Source organism: Dryas octopetala, chromosome 1, assembly GCF_963921425.1.
Source record: "Dryas octopetala chromosome 1, drDryOcto1.1, whole genome shotgun sequence".
In the NCBI taxonomy this organism is placed as follows: Eukaryota; Viridiplantae; Streptophyta; class Magnoliopsida; order Rosales; family Rosaceae; genus Dryas; species Dryas octopetala.
Genome location: NC_141366.1, coordinates 7,043,911 through 7,065,808, shown reverse-complemented (window position 1 = coordinate 7,065,808; position 21,898 = coordinate 7,043,911). Strand labels below are relative to the sequence as shown.

The window sequence follows — 21,898 nt, the reverse complement described above, 5'->3', positions numbered from 1 at the left end:
AAGGTGACATCGTTGCCAAAAACAAAACAAAGGTTAGCGAAAAAAATTGAACCCAAAAAAAGAAGGCGATTAGTGTAGGACAGCATGAGTACGCTTCACATGGACATGTGCGATTCCATGCGAGAACTGTCCAATAAGATAACAGGGGTGACATAAGATCTCCCAGAAGTGGTGAATTGGCTGCTATGCAATGCATACAATGAATGAGCCCCGTGACTACTGCTCTCTATCTTCATTAATTTTTGTGAGGTGGGGATTCTCATTAGTCACCAGTCACAACCCATTCTAAGCCACATCAATTTGACATTGGCACATGAATGACCCAGACGGCCAGACCCAGATTGTATATATACTCTGTATTGTATTTGCTTGCATCATATTTTCAATAGGAAGGCAATTACAATCGTAGAACTGTAATGAGGTCTAATTATTATTTTTGGACCAGCATAATATATATTACCCAAAATTGTAATTTTCCTCGGTGTATTGTATATGACTATATGTGGGATGAGCACGAAGCAGTGGTAATCAACCAAACAGTCTCCACACAAGTCTCACATTCCCAAGAAACAGATTCGTCTCTTATGCTCACCTTGAAAAACCAATCCACTCACGTCTCTTTCCCTCTCGTCTGATGCTTACCATTTTTGTCTTTACCCTTCATTCTTTAATATTTTAGCCTTTCACTGTCTTTGTTTGTTTGTATCAGCATCACTGTGAGAGTTGAGAATTCATTCTCTTTCATTTTCTCTTCAGACTCCTCTCTGTTTCCTCCTTTCATTCTCTCTTAGTGGAGGAGAGCCGCAAGGTGTGTTCTTTGCTTCACAATTCATGCAGCTTCATCTTCTTGCACTTGGGTTTGCACTCTTCGATGCTAAAGTTTAAATTTTATGATTAATTTTGACATGGGGTTTGATCAAAATCATGTATAATATTGTGAAAATGAAATCTTTTCTTCCTGTTATATCAAATGGGCTTTTCTCATTTCATTGTGCACGAGTCGTTGCTGAGCTCTGTTCCAGTTTTTTTTTTTCTCTAGTGTCATAGCAGAATTCGAGATATGAGTGTAACATAATTTGGTATTTTCAATCCCATAGTGTGTTTGCTTTGATGGATTAATAGGATTATGGTTAGATTTATTCAAACTCAATGCAGGACCTTCAGGTTGTGATAAGTTCAATTTAAGATAGCCAAAGAGTGTTTAGAAGTTCAATTTAAAGTGGGGCTCACATCCCCTGAAGGATCTATTCATGGTTGTACTTGTGTGGGACTTCAAAACCCTTCTTTTTCGTGGTGTTTGTTGTTTTCTGCATTGAGCTTTTCAGGAACAACAAATGATGGATTTCTCTAGGTCCCATTAGGCATAACGCTTTTCGCATCCTCTTTTACTTTTTTCATTCACAGTTTTCCATATTTCTATGACCATGCGCTTAAAGATTAGGATTCCACTTTTGCTACACAATTCCTGCAAGTCTTGATCAGAATTTCCATATCACTTATTTTGATTCTCTAAATTTGAAAGAATCTAACATAACATAAGATTCAAGTGATTTCCCATCACTTACTTAACGCTCTTTCAGAATATTCTGGGGGTAGCATAACAAACAGTTGCAGAGATGGAGATAACCAATGTTTCTGAGTATGAGAAAATTGCAAAGGAGAAATTGCCAAAGATGGTCTATGACTACTATGCATCTGGTGCAGAGGACCAGTGGACTCTTAAGGAGAACGAACGTGCCTTTTCCAGAATTTTGTAAGCCCTTCTGTTGCTATTGCTCAAAATTTATTTATTTTTTTCGGGTTTTTTGGGTTTGATTTCTTTCCTCAAATTGTACTCTTTTTTCCCAATAAAATAGGTTTAGACCTCGTATTCTTATTGATGTAAGCAAGATAGACTTGAGAACAACTGTTTTGGGCTTCAACATTTCAATGCCCATCATGATTGCTCCTACAGCCATGCAGAAGATGGCTCACCCTGAAGGTATAACTGTATAATAATCCCCTTCTTCTGAAAGGGCATTCTTAATGTTTTTTTTATATTTTTCTGTGACATTTATTTAAGTTGCATGAAAACATTTAACTTAAACAACAGTTTGAATTGAATCATACTCAGCATCTTGTTAAACTTTAATTGATTTTTGAAGCTTTCTTTTTGTCAAGTTTTGTCTATAAAGTAGAGATGGCTAAATGTAATCTTGTAATTCTCATTCAGGAGAGTATGCAACAGCAAGAGCAGCATCTGCAGCTGATACAATTATGGTTTGCTTTGTTCCATCTTCTCAATTCTTCTAAAATTGAACTTTTCTTTTTCTATCATGGTTCGTTTTAAGTGTTGGCTTGAAGTGCAATATAGTTGACACAGCCTTTCTCTGTGGCTTGTCATTATTGTTGCATCAATAATCTAAATGTCTTCCTTATTCAACTTTTATATGCAATATTGGTTGTTATAGACACTGTCCTCTTGGTCTACTTCAAGCGTCGAAGAGGTTGCATCAACGGGACCTGGCATTCGCTTTTTCCAACTCTATGTGAGTTTAAAATTCATCCCGCACCTTTTTCTGCTACTTTATTTTCTGTTCTTCTCTTTTTTGTTTTGGCTAAATTCACTGTTTTAACATGCCTCTTTGATCTTGAGCTTTGGTGCTGAGATAAATTCTTGGGAATTCAGGGCAAAACTGTATACACATAACTTGCTAGAAGCTATTTTGTTTCCTACAAATGAATGTACTAAAATTGTTCCTCTGACAGACTCTCCTAACAGTTTCATGGTGACTTTAAAGTTTAAGTGAGTTCTTTAGCTGCCAATTGAGTGGTCCTTTTAAGGAGATGGCACCCTACAAGGCTTTCTAATTTTCAAGTTCGATATCATATTTTATTAAAATTTTAATGTAAGGCCTAAAAAATATATTAACCTTTCAAGGTTCTCATTTTAACCTTGTCAATGATTGCTGTGCTTATTGTTCAGGTGTACAAAGACAGGAATATTGTTGTACAACTTGTCAGAAGAGCTGAGAGGGCTGGTTTCAAGGCAATAGCCCTTACTGTGGACACTCCAAGGCTTGGGCGAAGGGAGGCTGATATCAAGAACAGGTGAGCATTCATTGAAGAATGACATTTGGAAATAAAGCAAAATAGTTACTAGAAAGATGTTAGGTTGTTTCATTGCACAATCAGATCTCATTTTAATGTTTACTATCTTCTATAAATTCATTTTTTGTAATGAGGTCCTATAGCTGTTTGGTGGTTCTTCAACAGATTTACTTTGCCACCAAATTTGACATTGAAAAACTTTGAGGATTTGGATCTCGGAAAGATGGATAAGGTGGGTGACCCCTCTGTCTTTCATTATCAAACAAATAACAAATTTCCATAGGTAATTTTTAACATATCTATTTCCTTCCTTGACCATTTTGGCGGTGCAATTGCAGACCAATGGTTCTGGACTAGCATCATATGTTGCTGGACAAACTGACCAGTCTCTCAGCTGGAAGGTAAGATGGTTGCTTCAATATAATATCATTTGAACCAGAAATCTGAAGTAAGAAATTCAAAAGATTCTCTTGGCCACATGCACAGGATGTGAAATGGCTTCAGACAATCACCCCTTTACCAATTCTTGTAAAGGGTGTACTCACTGCTGAGGATAGTAAGTGAACATATCCCTGACTCCACATCCCAATAGAAAACTAACTTCCCAGCTTGATCTATTTATTGATAGTTTATGACAAATAGAACTCACCATACATGTGCTACCATTGCAGCGCGACTAGCCATACAATATGGAGCTGCAGGAATCATCGTCTCTAACCATGGAGCTCGCCAACTTGATTATGTCCCTGCAACTATTACTGTTTTGGAAGAGGTACGTATGCTTCATTTTTATTCCTTATTTTATTGACCTATATATTGCTTCTAAGTGTCCTGAGATTGTTGAATGACTAATAAACGGTGCTAAGGTGTTTCCTTATCTTGATTTTGGGTTTTGCCCCTATCTTAGGAACACTTGTAGGGACTTTCTTGGGTGTGCAGAACCATATATAGCTTGTATATTCTAAGATTATGGTTTTGTTGAAATGGCTTATAGGTCGTCAAAGCTGCACACGGCCAAATTCCTGTTTTTATGGATGGTGGAGTGAGGCGAGGAACGGATGTTTTCAAAGCTTTGGCTCTTGGAGCATCGGGTGTATTTGTGAGTAAAGCATATATATGTTACTTAATAGTTATAGCAGAAATAAGATACTGCAACTGATAATGACCTACTGTGATCCATTCTATCACCTGCCTCTGGTTTCTATACTAAAGCAATGAATTTCAAATGATACCCAATTTCCACAGAATATTAGCTTACGAGTCCTAATCTACTTGTGATTAAACCTGAATTTTGAAGAACATGAACTTGACTATGACCCCATTACTGTCCTTTGCTTATTAGCAAGTACTAATTCATTTTATATTCCCCATGTTCCAAAATTTCAGATTGGTAGACCAGTGTTGTACTCATTAGCTGCTGATGGTGAGGCTGGTGTGAGGAAAGTGCTTCAAATGCTTCGTGATGAGTTTGAGCTAACCATGGCATTAAGTGGTTGCCGTTCGCTGAAGGAGATCACCCGAAACCACATTGTCACTGAATGGGATCCTCCTCGTATTGCGCCTAGATTATAAGACACATGGTGGCAACAATTCTTCTTGTGCATTCATTTGGTCGACTGTCATAAATTTTTCAAGACTTGAACTCATGGTTCAGAAAATATATTGGAGAACTTCAATTTCATAATGGGAATCAGTGGTATCAATAAATGGCTTCAATATAGCACGCATTCTCTCTTTCTCTTTATATATAATATATAAACGCAAATATTCTCTTGTTGTATGCTAAATAATATGGTAATATTTGACTGAATTTAGACCGTTGATTAGGTTGATTCTTGATTGAATATGTGGTAAGACAACAATTTCTAGAGACTCTAGACCTTATTGGAGAGACCATCTTTCTTAGACAACTGGACTATAAAATAATAGTTGGCAAATACCATATTTGAAGAAAACAATCCGGGTGGACAAGACACCCTTAAATTCCTACTAGCAATTTATTACCTTTGTTTTTTTTTTTTTTGGTAAAATAGCGGGCCAAAGCCCGAACAACCCAGACTAACCAGACAGTAGGCAGACACTACTAGCAATTTATTACTTTATCCTCTATTTTCGTTTCCTTTTTGGTATAATGATGAAGCTTATACCAAAATTAACAAAAAGCCACTATTATATTGTTATGTGGAATAAGGAAAGAAATAATAGGCCGAAAGGTTTCACATAAGTTTGCCCTGAGTGGATAGCCAAAATGTTGGACCAGAAAGGTTTCAAAATGAAGCAAATAAGCAATGCTTAATGAGAGGACACGAAAAATCAAACAAAACAGAGTTGGTCCAAGTCCAAGTGTCCAACCAGTCATGTCATATCACCTCATTAACCATTGGACATTAAGCAGCAAGATTAAAAATTTAAAACCATCAAAAACATTTAAAACGTTTCACCGATCTATTCACATAAAGTGATTTGTTCATTTAATGTTCAACAATTTGACATCAAAGTATGACAAAAAATTGCAACACTTTTCTTTAACTTATCAGTCAAGAAATTGCAAACCTTTTGAAATATTCCAAATTCTGGTGTCATTTTCAGCTTTTCTTATATTAATGCTAGGAAATAGCCAGAGATGACAAACCTGTTCTGTTCCCCTGGCGTTTCTTGCACTGATGCTTCCATTATTTTCTAACCCCTTTACCATGTAACTTAAGGGAATCTTCCTACCCTATTCGTATCCCATGCATGCACTTTTCTAGAGGCAACTGCGAAAAGCAGCCAACGTGGTCATTTGGAATGATATTGAGTTTCAATACCATTAATCAATTAATTAAGTCTCAAATATATATGAGTGAAAACTGAAAATCAGAGTATCTTTCCCAGAAATTACCAAGCAATTTCGTATGACAGAACAGACATGCATACACCCATTTTCAATTTTTTAGCCTCATGGGCTAAAAAATGGTACATATCCAAACACTCGACTAATTAACCAAATCAAAGAGTTGAACATATATTCCTTTGAGAAAAAAGAAAAAAGACTATTTAATTAATGATAGACTAAAAATGAGATTACCTAAAATACCTATTTTTAACATAAACTATTGACAAAGAATGAAATTCACATTAAACGATATGCTTTTTTTCACAATTTTTGCTGACAATTTTTTTTTTTTTTTTTATTATAAGAAAGACGGCATGCTAACTAATTTAATTAGCATAAATGCTAAGCATTGCCCGCGACAGGCAATAAAAGAAAATATTTAATATACGGTCATTAATCATTGAAATTATTGAACCATGTAAATTAAGCCAGGTGATTGCATGCACGCGCGCTTCCTTGGATTGGGAAAATCATGAAGGATTTTGGGGAAATCATAATATTTTCTTATCAACAATTGCTAATAGTACGTGCTAGAGTCATGCATTTCATCAAATTCATAATATGTTAATTAATATACCTATTAATTGATTATCTAATTTTCATAGACAGATACAGTATAAAGGAAATATAAACCATAGGAATTAGTCGATCAGTCATGTCAATTATCATCGTCCTCTAAGAAAATGAGTTGTGTGACAAAATCGATCCCATAGCAAAATAACATGTGACAACAAGATCTTAAATCAATCAAGACATGCATATATATATATATGATATTCCCCAAATGATTTTGAGTGCTTAATTAACTAATTTACAAGCAGCATAATATCTCATTTTGGTAAATTTAATTAAGGATTCCTAGCTAGACATTGTGTTGAACATCGATCGATCTCTTACAAATCTTAATTCCTACTTTCACTCTCTGACTCTCTCACAAAAACAAATAAAATAAAATTGCGATTAATTTTAATAATTAATGGCATGGCTTCTTCTAGCTAGTGAAAATTGTAGGGAGATGTTGCTTGGATCCGATACTTTCTCTTCTGGAGGAACCTTTGTAGTGACCTCTTCATGGATAGACCAGCAGCTACCGGGCTACACAACGGTGACTGAGACTGCAGAGTAGTACTTGGTGAACATGGTTCCAACCCGAACCCGCTTTCAGTACTTGGGCTTAGAGTTAATGGTGTCTTTATTCTTTCCTCCATTTCTGATCTGCTTGCAACAAACAGAATAGCTCTAGCCTGCAATATTATAACAAAAGAGGATTAGAGAGAGAGCAAAAATCAATTACCATTTCTAATAACATGCCTATGGATCGAGAAACATGCATGTGTTATATATGCTCTAATTAGTAATCAATTAATATTTCATTTTAGGAAAGTTGCAAGTAATTTAAATTTATAGTACGTTTGGTGTCCACTAATCAATATGCATATTTCTTGCGATAGAATTGAATTGATCGAATGCATATTTTGTGGGTTGATCAGGTCAAAATTTAAGTGCATATATAAACATTCTGATCTGTGTAAGACTATGTATCATTCAAATCTAGCTTGATCATTAATAATCCATGAAATTGTGAGTCACACACAATGTGCTTAATTTGAATCTGGGTGGGTTGGTCTGGCCGCCAAGAAAAGTATATATTAAAACCAGACCCACTTTACCAACCAAAAAATTAAAAAAATGTGTACTTATATATACCTTAATTAAGTTGCTAGCTAGGGAAATATTGACGTGTATATATGCACAAAAATGACTCAAAAATTCTTCTTCTCATACATATATGCATGCTAACTTTTGGGTAAGAAAGCAATAAGATAATAACGAAAAAAAGAAGATAAACAAATATAAGAAGATTTAAAGAAACACATATGCATACCTGAAGCTCTGTAACATCGCAAACGCACATCGTTCCATTATAAAAAATGGTGAGATGCTGAGGTTGTTGCGGGGTTCCAGCACCAGATTCTTGCATGGGGCCGTGGCGGCGGTGGCCGTGGCGGAGGTGATGCAAGCCACCGGAATCGGCAGCTGAAGGATGATGAAGGCGAAGTTCCAAATTGCAGTTTCTCCTCATCTTGACTGTTGAGTTGGAGAAGAGAGAAACAAGGATATTTTGATGTGGTGAAGACAAGAGAAGAGGTAGTACAATTATAAATGGAAATGGGTTGGGTTTTATGTATTTATAACATATGCCCAATTCATATAAAAAAGGTCGACATATCTGTGTGTTGGGGGACCCACGTGAACGTGATTTAGAAAAACAGCTAATTCGAACACGTAACGCACGCACAAAAGTATCCCTATTTGCCAATCTAGCAGTAGCCAGTGCCGATGGAGCCAAGACATTGAAAAGCACGTGGAAAACGATTTTAATTTTGAGCTTTTCACCTCCTATTTGCCTATTTCTATCACCACCACGCCCCACGCGCCCCCAAAAAACTGCTGTCAGCTAGCTGCCAGCCTGCCATCTCTCATTTATTTTCCTTAATTAATTCTGCCGTTTTTTTATTTATTTCTAATTCTCATTCTCTGCATTTTATCACTGCTTTCATTTTCATATTCACGCACTTGCTTGCAGTCGGCACGCACGTGCCAACATCTTTATTACCAATTTACCCTTTCTTTTATTTTTTTCTTTTTTGGCGACAATATATGGCCAGAAGCATAAGACAACCAGTACAGGGGAGAAAAATGGAAATGCAAGAGTTAGGTGCCCGATTAATTACGGACGATTTTTGACAGTCCATAAGTGTCTAGATAGATTAGAGGTGGGGACAATCAATAATTCAATATCAATAGGCTAAGGGTTTTTTTTTTTTTTTTTTTTTTTTTAAGCTCAAAATGAAAAATAGGTTTTTTTAAGGCTCATTATCAAAAAACCGGTTGTAATCTGGTACACTTGGGTAAAACCACGTCAAAAAATTTGATGCGCTCATAGCCCAATGCGCACCATTTTTTTTTAACAATACTTGGGTTACCTTTTGGGAGTACCTCAAGGTCACCCCATTCCCTTAAATTCTAATTTCGGCAATGTCAACGCATAATCGGAACCGTTCACTTTTTAAATAACATATTAAATATCATTTCTGCAAAAAATCAAATCAATCAGAAATCATTTGGTTATATAACTGTTGTCAATTAAATATAAAAAATCAACGGTTTGGTAAAAAAATCACTCTTTAATTGAAAACCGTCTATTTTTTCTATTTAATTGACAACAGTTATATGATTAAATGATTTCCGATTGATTTGATTTTTTGCAGAGATGATCTTTAATATGTTATCTAAAAAATGAATGGTTCCGATTATGTGCCGATATTGCCAAAATCAAAATTTGGGGGGTGGTGTGACATTGAGGTACCCCCAAGGGATGACCTAAGTATTGTTCTTTTTTTTTTTTCCGCTTCTAGAGTATTGTCATTGTGTAATAATGACAATTATTTATAGTCGTTGTTGAACAATGACTATTCTCACTTTGCAACACCATCGGACAAAAAAAAAAATGCAACTTATATAAATCTTTTATTCTTTTCTTGCATAAACATGTCAAAAAAGCATAAAACACAAAATATACCTTTATGGAATCACACGATTCATTGTTATCTTTGTCGTTGCAAAGTCGTTGTTGAAAAGTGGCTATCGATACAGAGTTACTATCAGACAGTGGTAATCAACACTATACAACACCCAATGTGCCTTTAAGGGTTGTAGAGTTGTAGACTGGACTTTAAAATCATTTTATGTATATATAAAGCCAAAGTCTTATGGTTAAATGTTTTAGAACCCAACATGTACCTTTGGATAGCACAAATTTATAAAAAACATAATATGTTAAATCAAAAGATAAAAAATAAAATTTAAAAACAAAAGAACAATCTACTAAGTGGTCTTTAGAAGGAAAAATTATTGTATGTGACTATAACATTACGTGGTATGATGACGTGGTGTTACTAATCCACTTAAAACATAATATGTGTACGAATTTAAGAATATTTTTTAGGGTTTATGCTTTTAGAAATTAATAATTGTATACGTATTACAATTTAAGTAGATTAATTACACCACGTCATTATGTCACGTAGTGTTATAGTTACACATAATAATTTTTTATTTTAAAGATTTTAATTTTTTCATTACATTTTGATGCCGCTTGAGTTCAACTCATCCGTTTAGACTTAATTTAGAATGTTATAGGTGCTATTCATACATAGACATTCTCATTTTCTGCTTTAGTTTTTTTTTATATAAGAATATAATGGCATTCTCTTAATATATAACATATTGTCTTATTTTAACTATATACTTGGCACATGAAACAATATTATATTAGTTTTGAAACAAACTTTTCTTTTTCTTTTTTTATATGAAAAAAACAAAGCCAAAAAGTATAATTTTACAAAGCACATTTACGAGGATTAGTATATATATTACAAAGACGCATCTGGTGATTATTTACAAATATTCTGATTTTGCTTTTCAACAAATCATTTGTATATATATTCTAATTGAGTAGTACTTATTTTTTATATTCTATAATTTTGCTATATATACACCCCATATATATACGCACCATAAATATATATTCATTACTTTATACACCCTAGCTAAAATTATATAATTTTTTATATGCTCAATATTTTTCGTTCCTTTCGTCAACCTTGTGGCACTATTATGATAGGGTGGTTGTGTTCCCAAATTTCCAATACATATATAAAGATCGTGATGCCCAAAATAAGAGCACGTTTTTGGCCATGAATTATATATGTCACACTTTCCCATCATGAAAATAAGAGGAGTCAAACTCACTTTAATTTTCTTTTGTCTGTTTTAGGCATATGGGTTAAGTACTTCTCTTTTTTTTTTTTTTGGCCAAGTGGGTTAAGGGTCAGTTTGGTATTGCTGTGTGAAAAAACAGTTGTGAGGTAAAACAACTGTGAAGTAAAGTCAGCTGTAAAGTAAAGCAGCTGAGTATTTGGTAAAGTATGTTTTCAAAAGTGTTGTGAGTGCAAAAAACAGTATCAAAGTGTTTGGTAAATGTTAATGTAAAAGTGCTGTGACTGTGACTGTGTATAATTATTAAAATAGACATGATGTTAAAAGTGTTTTTCAGTTATTTGTTTGGTAAAAATAAAATGTTATTTACTTGTTTTTTAAATTTTGGCTACAAATTTTTATTAGCATTAATTTTTCTAAGAACAACATTATTAAATAAGTATGTGTATTATTTTTTTAGGTATATTATAATTTTAATCGTGCAAATAAAATATTATAATTAATTATCACAATATAAAATATAACTAACAATGAACATATTTTTTAATTTAAAATAAACAAATTAAAAAATATAGAAATCAATTAAGATATTATGGGTAAAATAAAATATTCATTGTTGCTGTGATTCACTACAGCTTTCAAAAGCACCTAGAAACCTGCTTTTTGTTTTTGTTGTGGGGAGTTGAGAATTGTAGGAAAAATTTTTTTTTAATTTTTTTACCAAACACCAAAACTGCTTTAAGTGATTGAGAACTGTCATCCACAGCAGCTTTTGGGTCTTCCACCGCAATCTCAAACGGTACTTCTCTTAAAGAGTTGAAAAACACAAAAACCAAAAACATATGGGCTACTACTACTTGCATTATCCATTGGAATTGCACAATGTCATAAAGTTGTTGGCAGAAAATTGTTACTCAAAAGAAAATATTCTCAGCGTGATCATATTGACGAGGAGTACCCACTTCTGTAGTGCTGATTCACTGAAATGACCCTATTATTATCCATTTTGTGCTTAAGCAACTTTAATTGGTCTATTGAAAAAGCAGTATTGCAGGTAAGAAATTATTAGTACGAAATTTTTTATTTATTTATAAAATTAAGCTTTTATATAGCAACAGGAATGCTCTCTTTTCAAGTCTGATAATATAGAATTGGTGAATTAATTTAGATAATTATTAGATTCACTTTTTAAAATAAATTATGAAGTTAACTCTTAAATAAATATGTGATCGAGATTTATAATTTAGTAATATAAATAGTTTATGTTCATAGACTATTAGGCAAAAGAATATTATTCTACAAATTATTAGGACAACTAAAATACATGTTATGTGAAACACTGAATCTCCATATAAATAATTTCAAAAGATAATTCGTTCTATATAAGTTCATTAGTAAGAACTTGTTTAGTCTTGAAATGATCAAGATTTGATTGAGATCTCGCATACTCATCTCAATTTACATGTTGACCAAAGAAAATTTATATCTAGATTGAGTTCCGACTATGACACGAACTCGATATAATTTAAATTTTAAAACATGTTATTTTTCTAAATACTCTTAAGGAAATTAATTTTGTAATGGGCATATACCTTTAAAGATGGAAAAGTTTTTTATTTTTTTCCCGTGAACCAAACAACCCTGTTTGGCTGGTGGGTTTGGAGACAAGACCCTGATTTGGTGGCGGTTTAGATTTCAATTAATTCGGTGGCCAACCATCAACCATGGAATTAATCATCAACCTTTTGTTTCTATCATAGGAATTAAGATTTAAGAACACCACTTGTTATTTTTCTTATGTTTTTATGCACGTGATCAACACCTCAATGAATTTGAGTGCCGCTGAAACATGACTGGGCATCCCTCGTGGCCTCGTGGGTGCTGTTTATAACTTTATAGGGCTTACATGATAGAGATTGCGGATCTTCACGAAACCATCCACGTGGCATCATCATATTAGTCTCTGTGTACATCGTCTGAAATGTGAAGCTACACAGATTTCCCATGAAAAATGTGAAAACTCTTTTTTTTTCATAAAAAGTTATACATTAATAATACATACAAATTAAATTGTAAAGAAAATGATATTTTGTGGGATTCAATTGTCATGGTTTGGCACCGGTTTGTACGGCATGAGACATGCATGACTCAGATCAATGATGAATATTTGGAATAAAGGTAATGATTAATTAATAGTTTATTTATATGGTATGACAATATCCCCAGATTGGGAAATTCAAATATCTATATTCTAATACACATTAAAAATGTGTTTACATATTATATGTGTCCGTAAAGTTGACTAGAATATCCAGAAAAGTTTGGTACTTTTTCAGTTTTTCTAACATCTACATTCTACTTACAGTAATTACTTTTAATTTTTGAAATTATGTCTTACCCTCAAATATTCTAAAAATACCTTAAACTATATATTCTATTGGCAATTTAGTATGCATAGTGTTGGCAACATGATGCACCTTGGGATTTTGGGTCTTCAACCATTCATGTACATTAACCTAATTTTATTTTATTTTTTGATAAGTACTTAAGAAGTTATCAAATATATATACAAGGGGTTTATAAAATTTAGCACTCTAAATATTTGGGTGTCCGAAGTAATTGCCTTATTAACCTACCTTAAAGGCCGGCCCTCATTTGGCCACTGTCTTGCATAATTATTTTTTTTCATGTGTGAGCTAATTCTAATGTGCCTTTCCCCACATCTCTTCATTTGTGAACTGATCTTGATATGATTAGACATTTAGACACATAGCAGCATGATAGAAAACTAAATGGCCAAATGGCATAATGATTAAGGAGTTTTAAATGACCTTAATTGGAAGCTCAGACAAGTCCATGTTATTCCTACTTGTGGTGATTCAAAATAATTTGACCTATAGATATCATAGGCAATGAATCAAATTTGATCTATAAAATAAGACTAGTCTCTAATTTTCATTTAGTCTTATTCTTTCTTCATTTGTGTGCTCTAAACTTCTGAACCCACAACCCCCCCCCTAAATGTAAGCCAACCTTACACGAAAATGGAATAATTTATTAATGGAAAAGAGAAGTTCAAACACTCTTGGCAACCTAACAAGCCTGAAAAAACAGAGGGAGCAAAGCACGAATTTTCTTTTCCTTAAACATTGAATAGATGTATTTTTAGAAGTTTCATAGAACTTTAAGTTTACTTAATAAAAATTATAAGTTGCAATCATCAAATATTTTAAGACAAACTAAAGCCCACATAACCCCATCATTCACTGAATGATGCACCCACACTTTTAAGACCATGTGTAGCAATTTAAGGTTTTGGTCTATGGCGTAATGCAATTTTGGGGGTTATCATGTTGTGAGTGATAACATTAAATTAACATTATTGTAATTGTTGAACATGGATGATGATCAACGTTATATCATTATAAAAACAAATCGTGCTGTCACTTTAATCTTCTTTGTTGATTTGATAGACCTTTACCTAGTAATTTTCTTCACTTTATTTGAATCTCCTCCCTAGAGATAAAAAGAAAAATCCTTTGCGTTGATTTAATTGTATACTTGATTATTTATTCTAACTAATGTTTAATTATACATGAGCTGATTGTATTATATTAATATTTAAGTTAAAAGTGTTTTTAACTAAGAAATTGAGCTTTGAAATGGTCTGGTTCTTAAAACAAAAGAAAGTATAAGAATAAATCACTAATAGTTGCAGTTTTTATAAATAGGAAAAGTTGTTAAAGGGTTACAATCCTTCAATCAATATAGAATTAAAGATCATATACATACATATATTTTCAATGGGCTTGCTCACTGCAAGGCCCGAAATGCATAGAATTACAAACTTCAGAGATGTCAACAGAAACAGATAGGAACAAATAATGATAGTGCTACTACCCATCTTAGCATAGATGACAGCACAAGGTTCTAGTGCCCTACAATTCGAAGTCAAGACCAAGGCCACTTAGCATCTCTCCATTTGAAAAATCGAGCCTCACTTTTGTTGTTAGCCATAGATCCTTGACCGCTTCCTTCAAGTTGCAGATGTTTATCTTTGTCCAATCCAAAAGCCTGACAGCATTGAAGTTTTTGATCACGTACCAAAGTTTCCTCCCTATATGCAGGGTTGGTGTACCTTGGGTGCTGGACAAATGCCACATTTTTCCACCACAGTTTAAAGGCCTGGGAAAGAAATGGTAAAAGAAAAAACAACAGTCAGGTTCAAAGGTGAAGCTTACCAACTATAGACTCACGTAGACAATGCATCTTAATGTGTATCTTTTGCAAGAAGGAGAGGGCATATGTTTTTCAATCATTAAAACTATGTAAACACTCTTGACATAACCTCAACTTGGAAGAGTAAAATTAAATCATGAAGTAACAAAAAAAATTACCCAAGTGTAGTTACCATGGAGTATAAGAGCTACGAAGAATTAGGAAATGATTTGAATAAAATGTTGCAGACATTACTTTTATTTTTATTTTTATCAAGAGTGGAGGCAAAGCATTTTACTACCAGTTAATGAGGCTCATATTAGAAGTTGTGCATGAGGCCAGGTCAGAATTATGCTTTAGTAAAGGTGAGGTAGTTAAAGAAACTCTAAACCTAGAGGATGCTTTCAGCAGGTTTCTTTGTTAAATTTCATATGCTAATTTTAATTTTAATTCTAAGACTCAACCACCCAACAAATAAACATTCCAATCATATCAATTATCATTAAATATCAAAAGTAAATCATGCAATGAAAATTAACTAAATTAACCAACTCCAATTCTTATATACCAAGTATAAATCTGATTCTATAATTTTAACATGTAAGCACAATATGCAAAAAAGCAAACACAAGAAATCTCTTTTGAGCTCCAATGTTGTATAAGGTTTCATTGCACAGATTGGGCCTTGGGGCTGGTAGTAGGGGTTGTGAGATTGAGAAGGTTCAATTTCTCTTTAATTTCTCACCAAAGTTTTTTTTTTTTTAAACCAAAAATTAAATTTCTTTGATTCAGTTGATGCTAAGATCTAGAGTGCAGCCAAGACGAAATAAAGCAGTTATCCTTACATGCCAATATATCCACACTGCAACCTTATGTGGCATCAACCAGAAAAACAGTGCATGATCAGACACATTTGTTGAGGATACCCTTTTGGCTTTTAGGGTAGCTGTGAAGTAGTTACCAAGCTTAGGGTGTTGAACGGAAATTGAAACGAACAGATTATCATCAGGAGCATTTGCTCTGATACTCCAATCCCCATGCATATCCTGAAATTATCTTTAAACAGTTACTCAAAAGATCGTATTGCATTTTGGATTAGTTTGATATTTGCATAATGAATAAAGCATACAACCCATAAGAAATGCATGACAATTCAGTAGTTCTTAATTAAAATGGTTGATCACTACAGTTTGACAAAGTACCAACATGGAAACATATAGCAGAAGCCAGGAATTACAAACTCTATTTTGAAGAGCATTGTCCACAAAACCCTCCTAGCTTCCCTTAAACATCCAGGTACAAAAATGCATACCACATTTTCCCACTTATTCGGCCACAAGATAGAGAGAATCTTCTTTAAATCTTCAATGTAGCCCCTAAAAGATTTTTGTCTACTGTTTGCTGCATTACAATGTTGGTATGATATTCAGCCATACATACCAATGCTTTTCTAAAGTCTCAGATGCACCTAAACTTTGGGACACATTAAAAACTATAACAAAAGTTGTAGACGAATTCAATTTCAAAACAGAGAATTTCATTAGCTACAAGACTTGTGAAACACTAATTAAGTAATTAAGCATAGCAATTACTTAAACTTACCATCAAAGGACTGACATGCAATGATTTTGCCACCAAATCAGAGCTTGGGTTGAAAACGAATGACACTCTTTCTCCCCATGGTGTGTTGGTTACCTATAAAACCCGATACAAATCAGCAGTTGGGTCAGCCTCATTGGCATCTAAATCTAATTAATACAACATGACTATGCAGCAAAGTGAATGAATAACAAACCTCAGCTATGCACTTTTTCAAAAGCTGGTCATCATAGCAGTAGTACAAGCTCAATGGGTTCTGCTCATATCCCACACTTTGAGGTATTGTCAAAAGCAAACTGTTCAATACCAATTTCAGCAAACACATTACGATTCGAACACAGACTAAACCAAAAACAAAAACACTGATATTGTGATAAGCGAATCATTAATTACGTTCGACCACCGGTGCCGGCAATGCGCCTAGCCTCGTCGGCGGACAGGTGGTTAGGGAGCGGTTGTTGCGGCGCGTCGTCCAGGTCAATCAGCGCGTAGCGTACGGCGTAGCGGAAAGAGTGGTGGACGGGCCGGCGTCGTTCGTGCCAGACAGTACCTTCGTAGAGGGATACGCAGGAGGACGAAGAGTCGGCGCGTGAGGAGCACAGGCGGCGGAGGAGCGTGCGAATTGGGAGGAGGAGGGAGAGAGTGAGCGAAGTGAGGAAGGTGGAGAGGATAGAGCACACCAGATAGAGAAGCTCCATTGTCCGCCTCTTCTTTTCTTTTTTCTTTTTATTTCCTTCTTCGGGCCGGGTTGTCGGAAACAAACTCGACCCGAATCCGAAATTTTCGGTCTCAGGCCTCCATTAAAGTTCCTCGTGAGCTGCACGTGACATCAACGAGCTGCTTGTTCGGTTGGTTGAGCTTAGGTCACCAACGGATGTATCACACAGAGACAGCTGCAACGGGAAGCTTTAATAATCTTCTCCATACATTCAACTCCACGAATGACAACCCTCCACGTAACCCTGTCTAAACCACGTAGGCCTAATTCCGTAATTTTGACCCCCTTTCTTCCTTACGTGGCCTGCGTCCTACAACTCCACTGTACTATACGAAAGTAGGAGATCAGAACTGTGGATGGAGGCGATGAAAACTAAGCGGGACTGTCTGTGATTAGTGATTACAAGTCTCAATTAAATCGCCACCAGACCCATTTCTCAATCTCTCCGCCCAAATTATCGTATAAACTTGGTCTCGCGCTCCAATTTTTCTTCGTCGACGTCTCTGAGCTCCATTTTCATCGAATTGGTTGCTTGGAATTTGATTTCGGGTTCGAGAATTGAGATCAAATGGCGACTGTTTCTCAGTGCTTCGGAGCTGCTTCGGCCGCCTTTTCGGTCTCCTCTTCCAATTCAAGGAAACTCCACATCCAATCTCGCAGATCGCTCCCAGGTCTGCACCACTCCTCTTTGCCTTCAATTCGATGCTTTTCAATTTCACTTTCAATTTATTTATTTAATTAGTTATTCTTTGATTTGATTCAGGGAGGAAAGCGAGCTTCTTTGTGGTTAGATCCGATGCCCGGGTCAACCCGGGTCTGAATGCCAGAGCTCGTCGTGCTGATCAGTTGATCACCAATGCTCTTGCAGTTAATCATACTCCTTTCATGTTTTAATTTTGGATTTTTATTGATTTGAAATTATGTTGAATTTGTCATTTCTAATGCATTGAGTTCTGATTTTGATTTTGGGTTTTGTTTTTTTTTATAGACAAAAGCTGATAGCCCTGCAGCTTCGACGGCATCGAAACCCGGGTATGTTTTTCTGTTTTTTAGATTGCAAAATGAAGTTTTTACCGTTTTGCTTATTTTTTAAGCTTTTGTTTTTGGCTAAATTGGGTTCTCACTTCTCATGCATCACATCATCCAACACTTGTAACTCAATTTTTAGTGAGGATTTAAGAATCTTTGGTTTAGTGGATTTTTAAGCTAGCATTTAGATGACTGTTATTTCCAATGCAATGTCTGAAATTGTTTTAGTAAAACTGAACGGATTGTAAGATTTAAGTTGGTGTGTATACCATGGACATTTTTTTTAAGCAAAATTGAAGTGATTGCAAAAACAGGGTCTGTACAAGGTAAGATGATAATTACAGTTTCTACTGTGCATAAGCTGTGAAAACCTGTAATTCTTGATATTGATGCCTGACACGACTCGTATTAGTGTATATGTTTTTGGAGTTTAGTATACTGTTCAATATTCTAACCTCATAGTTTCTTTATTTAGATAGAAGGATGCATAATTTCAACTCATGCTAGATGTTGCCTCTTAGGTTGACGTATCCTTTGCATTGAAATTTATTGTATTGATGCTTTTGAGTTTACTGTCTTAATTTTTTTTAATCCCTTTCAAACGAATATGATCCTATGCATTACTGCATGAATCTTTATCTCCCGTGTCATCACCATATCCTGCAGTTTATAGCTGAAGTGAAGTTATATGGCCAAATAGAACATCATCTACAGCATCATAATATATATCTTGTTTTGGCTTTTGGTGTTAGCTATTGCCTTATTGATATTACTTTGACACTCATTGATGATGAAATTAACAAGATATGAGTTCTTTCCTTAGGCATGAACTTCTGCTTTTTGAGGCCTTACAAGAAGGATTGGACGAAGAGATGGCTAGGGATCCCACTGTATGTGTCATGGGTGAAGATGTGGGCCACTATGGAGGATCGTACAAGGTGACTAAAGGCCTGGCTGATAAGTATGGGGATCTCAGGGTTCTTGATACTCCTATTGCTGAGAACTCCTTTACAGGTATGGGTATTGGAGCTGCCATGACTGGTCTCAGACCAATTGTTGAGGGTATGAACATGGGATTCCTCCTTCTAGCTTTTAACCAGATCTCCAACAACTGTGGTATGCTCCATTACACTTCTGGGGGTCAGTTTAAAATACCAATAGTTATTCGTGGACCTGGTGGAGTGGGTAGGCAACTTGGGGCAGAGCACTCACAGCGCCTTGAGTCATATTTTCAGTCAATCCCTGGGATCCAAATGGTTGCATGCTCAACCCCTTACAACGCAAAAGGTTTGATGAAAGCTGCCATTCGAAGTGATAACCCAGTGATACTTTTTGAGCATGTGTTGCTGTACAACCTGAAGGAGAGAATTCCAGACGAAGAATATGTGTGTTCCCTTGAGGAAGCTGAGATGGTTAGGCCTGGAGAGCATGTCACTATATTGACATATTCTCGGATGAGGTATCATGTGATGCAGGCTGCCAAAACTTTGGTGAACAAGGGGTATGATCCTGAAGTGATTGATATCAGGTCATTGAAACCATTTGATCTTCACACGATCGGGAATTCAGTGAAAAAGACACATCGTGTGTTGATTGTGGAGGAGTGCATGCGGACTGGAGGAATTGGTGCTAGTTTGACAGCAGCTATCACTGAGAACTTCCATGATTATTTAGATGCCCCAATTGTATGTTTGTCTTCACAGGACGTGCCAACTCCATATGCTGGAACATTGGAGGAATGTACTATTGTTCAACCAGCCCAGATTGTGATGGCAGTTGAGCAGCTCTGCCAGTAATTGCAGCAGCATGAAGTCTTATTTCTAAGCAGCTTTTCTAGCTTTATTTTATAATCACCATTTAAGTTGAGATTTTGTTAGCAGTTTTGTGTTGTTAAACTTGCATCTGTTAAAAGTGGTCCAAGGTTGGTTTGTTTTTTTTCATTGAATGGCATGTAAGATCATATGTTTGACCTATGCAATAGCCAACCTTTTCCGGCCTATTAATTGATATTTGCAAAATTGAGTCTGATAATCGTTATATTGATTATGTATGATTTATTGATACCGGATTCTGGTGTAGCTCCATCCATGGTGCAATCCTGGGCGAGATTTTAGCTCCCACAGCTAACATTCTCCTTAGGATGATTATACAGAAACTCAAATCATAACCCAAACACATAAAACTGCCTTAAAAGGTGCATTCTAAGATGGTGGAGACTTGAGGAGATTGGGGCAACTCAAGTGGGAGGGCAGTGGAGGAAACTGGCAAATAGGAGGCTATAGCCTATATGTCTTTGGGACTAAGTTATTTGCATTCTTGTTTTTCTAACAGCTATAAAGGCCTCTTATTAGTTATTACCAACAAAAAAAAATAAAGCTATAAAGGCCTCAAGGGCCTTGGTAGAGTTGAGGAGGTCATAGTCGACTTTAATTCTGAGCCAATTGGGTTAGATAGGCCAACCAATAGGCCTGCTATGTATGGCCTGATGGCTGATTTGTTGCTGTAATTTGACTTCCACATGTGCTGATCGACACTGGGCCGCATGAAGTGATAAGCCTCCTTCCTCTCATGTCAGCTGAAGTTGGTGTAACCTTCAAGCAAAACAGCATTGCATATTTGCATGCCTACCCTGCCCTGAGGATGCTGTCCCTATGACTTCAATCACTAAGCTAAGCTCCCCTGGCTATCACAGCTCTCTATTGCCTAGCTCTTATAATCATAGCAGTTGTTGCTGTATAGATATGAGTTTGGTGGATGTATCCTACCATAACAATATAAGAAATGGTGATCACATCGATCAGGTTGGTAGATTGCCTCAAGTTCTAAGGCTGCAGAGGCCAACCAAACCATCCCTCTTTTTTTTCATGGTCATGTATTTCTCTTTTTCTATCTCACACATCTTATTTCAGATGTGTTAACTTGTCAGTGATAATGTTTTTGGTGTGCATGTGTGTGAATTTTTATCTTAAGATGCCAATTGCCAAGTGGATTCTACTCATGTGGATATTCATGCCCAAAATCCAGGAAAGGGATCCTTCCAGAAATTGTTGTTATTTTATTGCTTCCGAAATCTGCAACAAAATCTACCCATGTGGAATGGTTTTTTTTGGTTAAACATGTGGAATGGTTGGAAACAAATCGAAGCTGCCTAAGATGACAGTACATTGCTCTTTATAATATGCCATATTGTAATGCCTCGTGACCTTTTTGGAGTAGATTATTGATACTGCTACCTATTAATTTGTTTGTAGATGCCACTGTCTTCATCAATCTCAAGGGTAATTTAGTTATGCAGTGTAAAGATGCATAGAAAAATGGAGAAAAAAAAAACCTCTGTCTGTTTCCTAAAAAAATCGTACTTGGTTTTCCTGTCTAACTACATTCATCTAATGATGCAATAAACCAAAATTAGTGGTACTAATATATTGGACTTGTCCTGGTATGCACTTAGAGAGACAATAAGGAGTGGGGAGTGCTTGTTTCTCATACAGAACAATTGGCAAACACTTCAGCCCTGCAGATTATTTTGATCCTTATAAAACATGCTTAAACATGTCCCCACTCCTCATTAAACTTGTGACTTGGCT

The 21,898-nt window shown here is 35.4% G+C and overlaps 4 protein-coding genes across 5 annotated transcripts; 2 read left to right on the top strand and 2 right to left on the bottom strand.

Moving 5' to 3' along the window:
* The first annotated feature begins 563 nt into the window (after positions 1 to 563).
* Positions 564 to 4,817, top strand: GOX3 (Aldolase-type TIM barrel family protein). Of its 2 annotated transcripts, none has more exons than XM_086235540.1 (12): positions 564 to 857; positions 1,581 to 1,753; positions 1,857 to 1,981; positions 2,213 to 2,259; positions 2,451 to 2,528; positions 2,966 to 3,090; positions 3,256 to 3,322; positions 3,429 to 3,491; positions 3,577 to 3,646; positions 3,762 to 3,862; positions 4,085 to 4,189; positions 4,477 to 4,817. In XM_086235540.1, exons 2-12 carry the CDS (start codon positions 1,617 to 1,619, stop codon positions 4,660 to 4,662), a joined length of 1,104 nt encoding a protein of 367 aa, XP_086091666.1. In that variant the 5' UTR covers positions 564 to 857; positions 1,581 to 1,616; the 3' UTR covers positions 4,663 to 4,817. The 2 variants fall into 2 exon arrangements, with proteins under 2 accessions (XP_086091666.1, XP_086091658.1); XM_086235532.1 differs by having other exon boundaries at positions 565 to 808.
* Positions 4,818 to 6,703: 1,886 nt separating this feature from the next.
* Positions 6,704 to 8,083, bottom strand: JAZ8 (jasmonate-zim-domain protein 8). The gene is made up of 2 exons (XM_086254046.1): positions 7,851 to 8,083; positions 6,704 to 7,209 (listed from the first exon to the last, which is right to left on the bottom strand). Exons 1-2 carry the CDS (start codon positions 8,046 to 8,048, stop codon positions 6,961 to 6,963), a joined length of 447 nt encoding a protein of 148 aa, XP_086110172.1. The 5' UTR covers positions 8,049 to 8,083; the 3' UTR covers positions 6,704 to 6,960.
* Positions 8,084 to 14,437: 6,354 nt separating this feature from the next.
* On the bottom strand, positions 14,438 to 17,262 carry LOC147297146 (DUF1365 family protein). The gene is made up of 5 exons (XM_086254473.1): positions 16,958 to 17,262; positions 16,761 to 16,860; positions 16,568 to 16,660; positions 15,811 to 16,011; positions 14,438 to 14,932 (listed from the first exon to the last, which is right to left on the bottom strand). The coding sequence occupies exons 1-5, from the start codon at positions 17,260 to 17,262 to the stop codon at positions 14,699 to 14,701; spliced, it is 933 nt and encodes a 310-aa protein (XP_086110599.1). The 3' UTR covers positions 14,438 to 14,698.
* Positions 17,263 to 17,650: 388 nt separating this feature from the next.
* Positions 17,651 to 20,336, top strand: LOC147297145 (Transketolase family protein). The gene is made up of 4 exons (XM_086229913.1): positions 17,651 to 17,953; positions 18,046 to 18,149; positions 18,271 to 18,314; positions 19,135 to 20,336. The coding sequence occupies exons 1-4, from the start codon at positions 17,851 to 17,853 to the stop codon at positions 20,105 to 20,107; spliced, it is 1,224 nt and encodes a 407-aa protein (XP_086086039.1). The 5' UTR covers positions 17,651 to 17,850; the 3' UTR covers positions 20,108 to 20,336.
* Positions 20,337 to 21,898: the final 1,562 nt, after the last annotated feature.

Bases quoted from the DNA above. Each gene is read 5' to 3' on its own strand.
- GOX3 (XM_086235540.1), top strand. From the start codon at position 1,617: ATGGAGATAACCAATGTTTCTGAGTATGAGAAAATTGCAAAGGAGAAA. The intron at 1,754-1,856 runs GTAAGCCCTTCT...CCAATAAAATAG, and splicing joins CGTGCCTTTTCCAGAATTTT to GTTTAGACCTCGTATTCTTA. The intron at 1,982-2,212 runs GTATAACTGTAT...ATTCTCATTCAG, and splicing joins GAAGATGGCTCACCCTGAAG to GAGAGTATGCAACAGCAAGA.
- JAZ8 (XM_086254046.1), bottom strand. From the start codon at position 8,048: ATGAGGAGAAACTGCAATTTGGAACTTCGCCTTCATCATCCTTCAGCT. The intron at 7,210-7,850 runs GTATGCATATGT...ATAATATTGCAG, and splicing joins GCGATGTTACAGAGCTTCAG to GCTAGAGCTATTCTGTTTGT.
- LOC147297145 (XM_086229913.1), top strand. From the start codon at position 17,851: ATGGCGACTGTTTCTCAGTGCTTCGGAGCTGCTTCGGCCGCCTTTTCG. The intron at 17,954-18,045 runs GTCTGCACCACT...GATTTGATTCAG, and splicing joins ATCTCGCAGATCGCTCCCAG to GGAGGAAAGCGAGCTTCTTT. The intron at 18,315-19,134 runs GTATGTTTTTCT...TTCTTTCCTTAG, and splicing joins TCGACGGCATCGAAACCCGG to GCATGAACTTCTGCTTTTTG.
- LOC147297146 (XM_086254473.1), bottom strand. From the start codon at position 17,262: ATGGAGCTTCTCTATCTGGTGTGCTCTATCCTCTCCACCTTCCTCACT. The intron at 16,861-16,957 runs GTAATTAATGAT...GGTATTGAACAG, and splicing joins GCCGGCACCGGTGGTCGAAC to TTTGCTTTTGACAATACCTC. The intron at 16,661-16,760 runs GTTTGTTATTCA...CGGGTTTTATAG, and splicing joins TGAAAAAGTGCATAGCTGAG to GTAACCAACACACCATGGGG.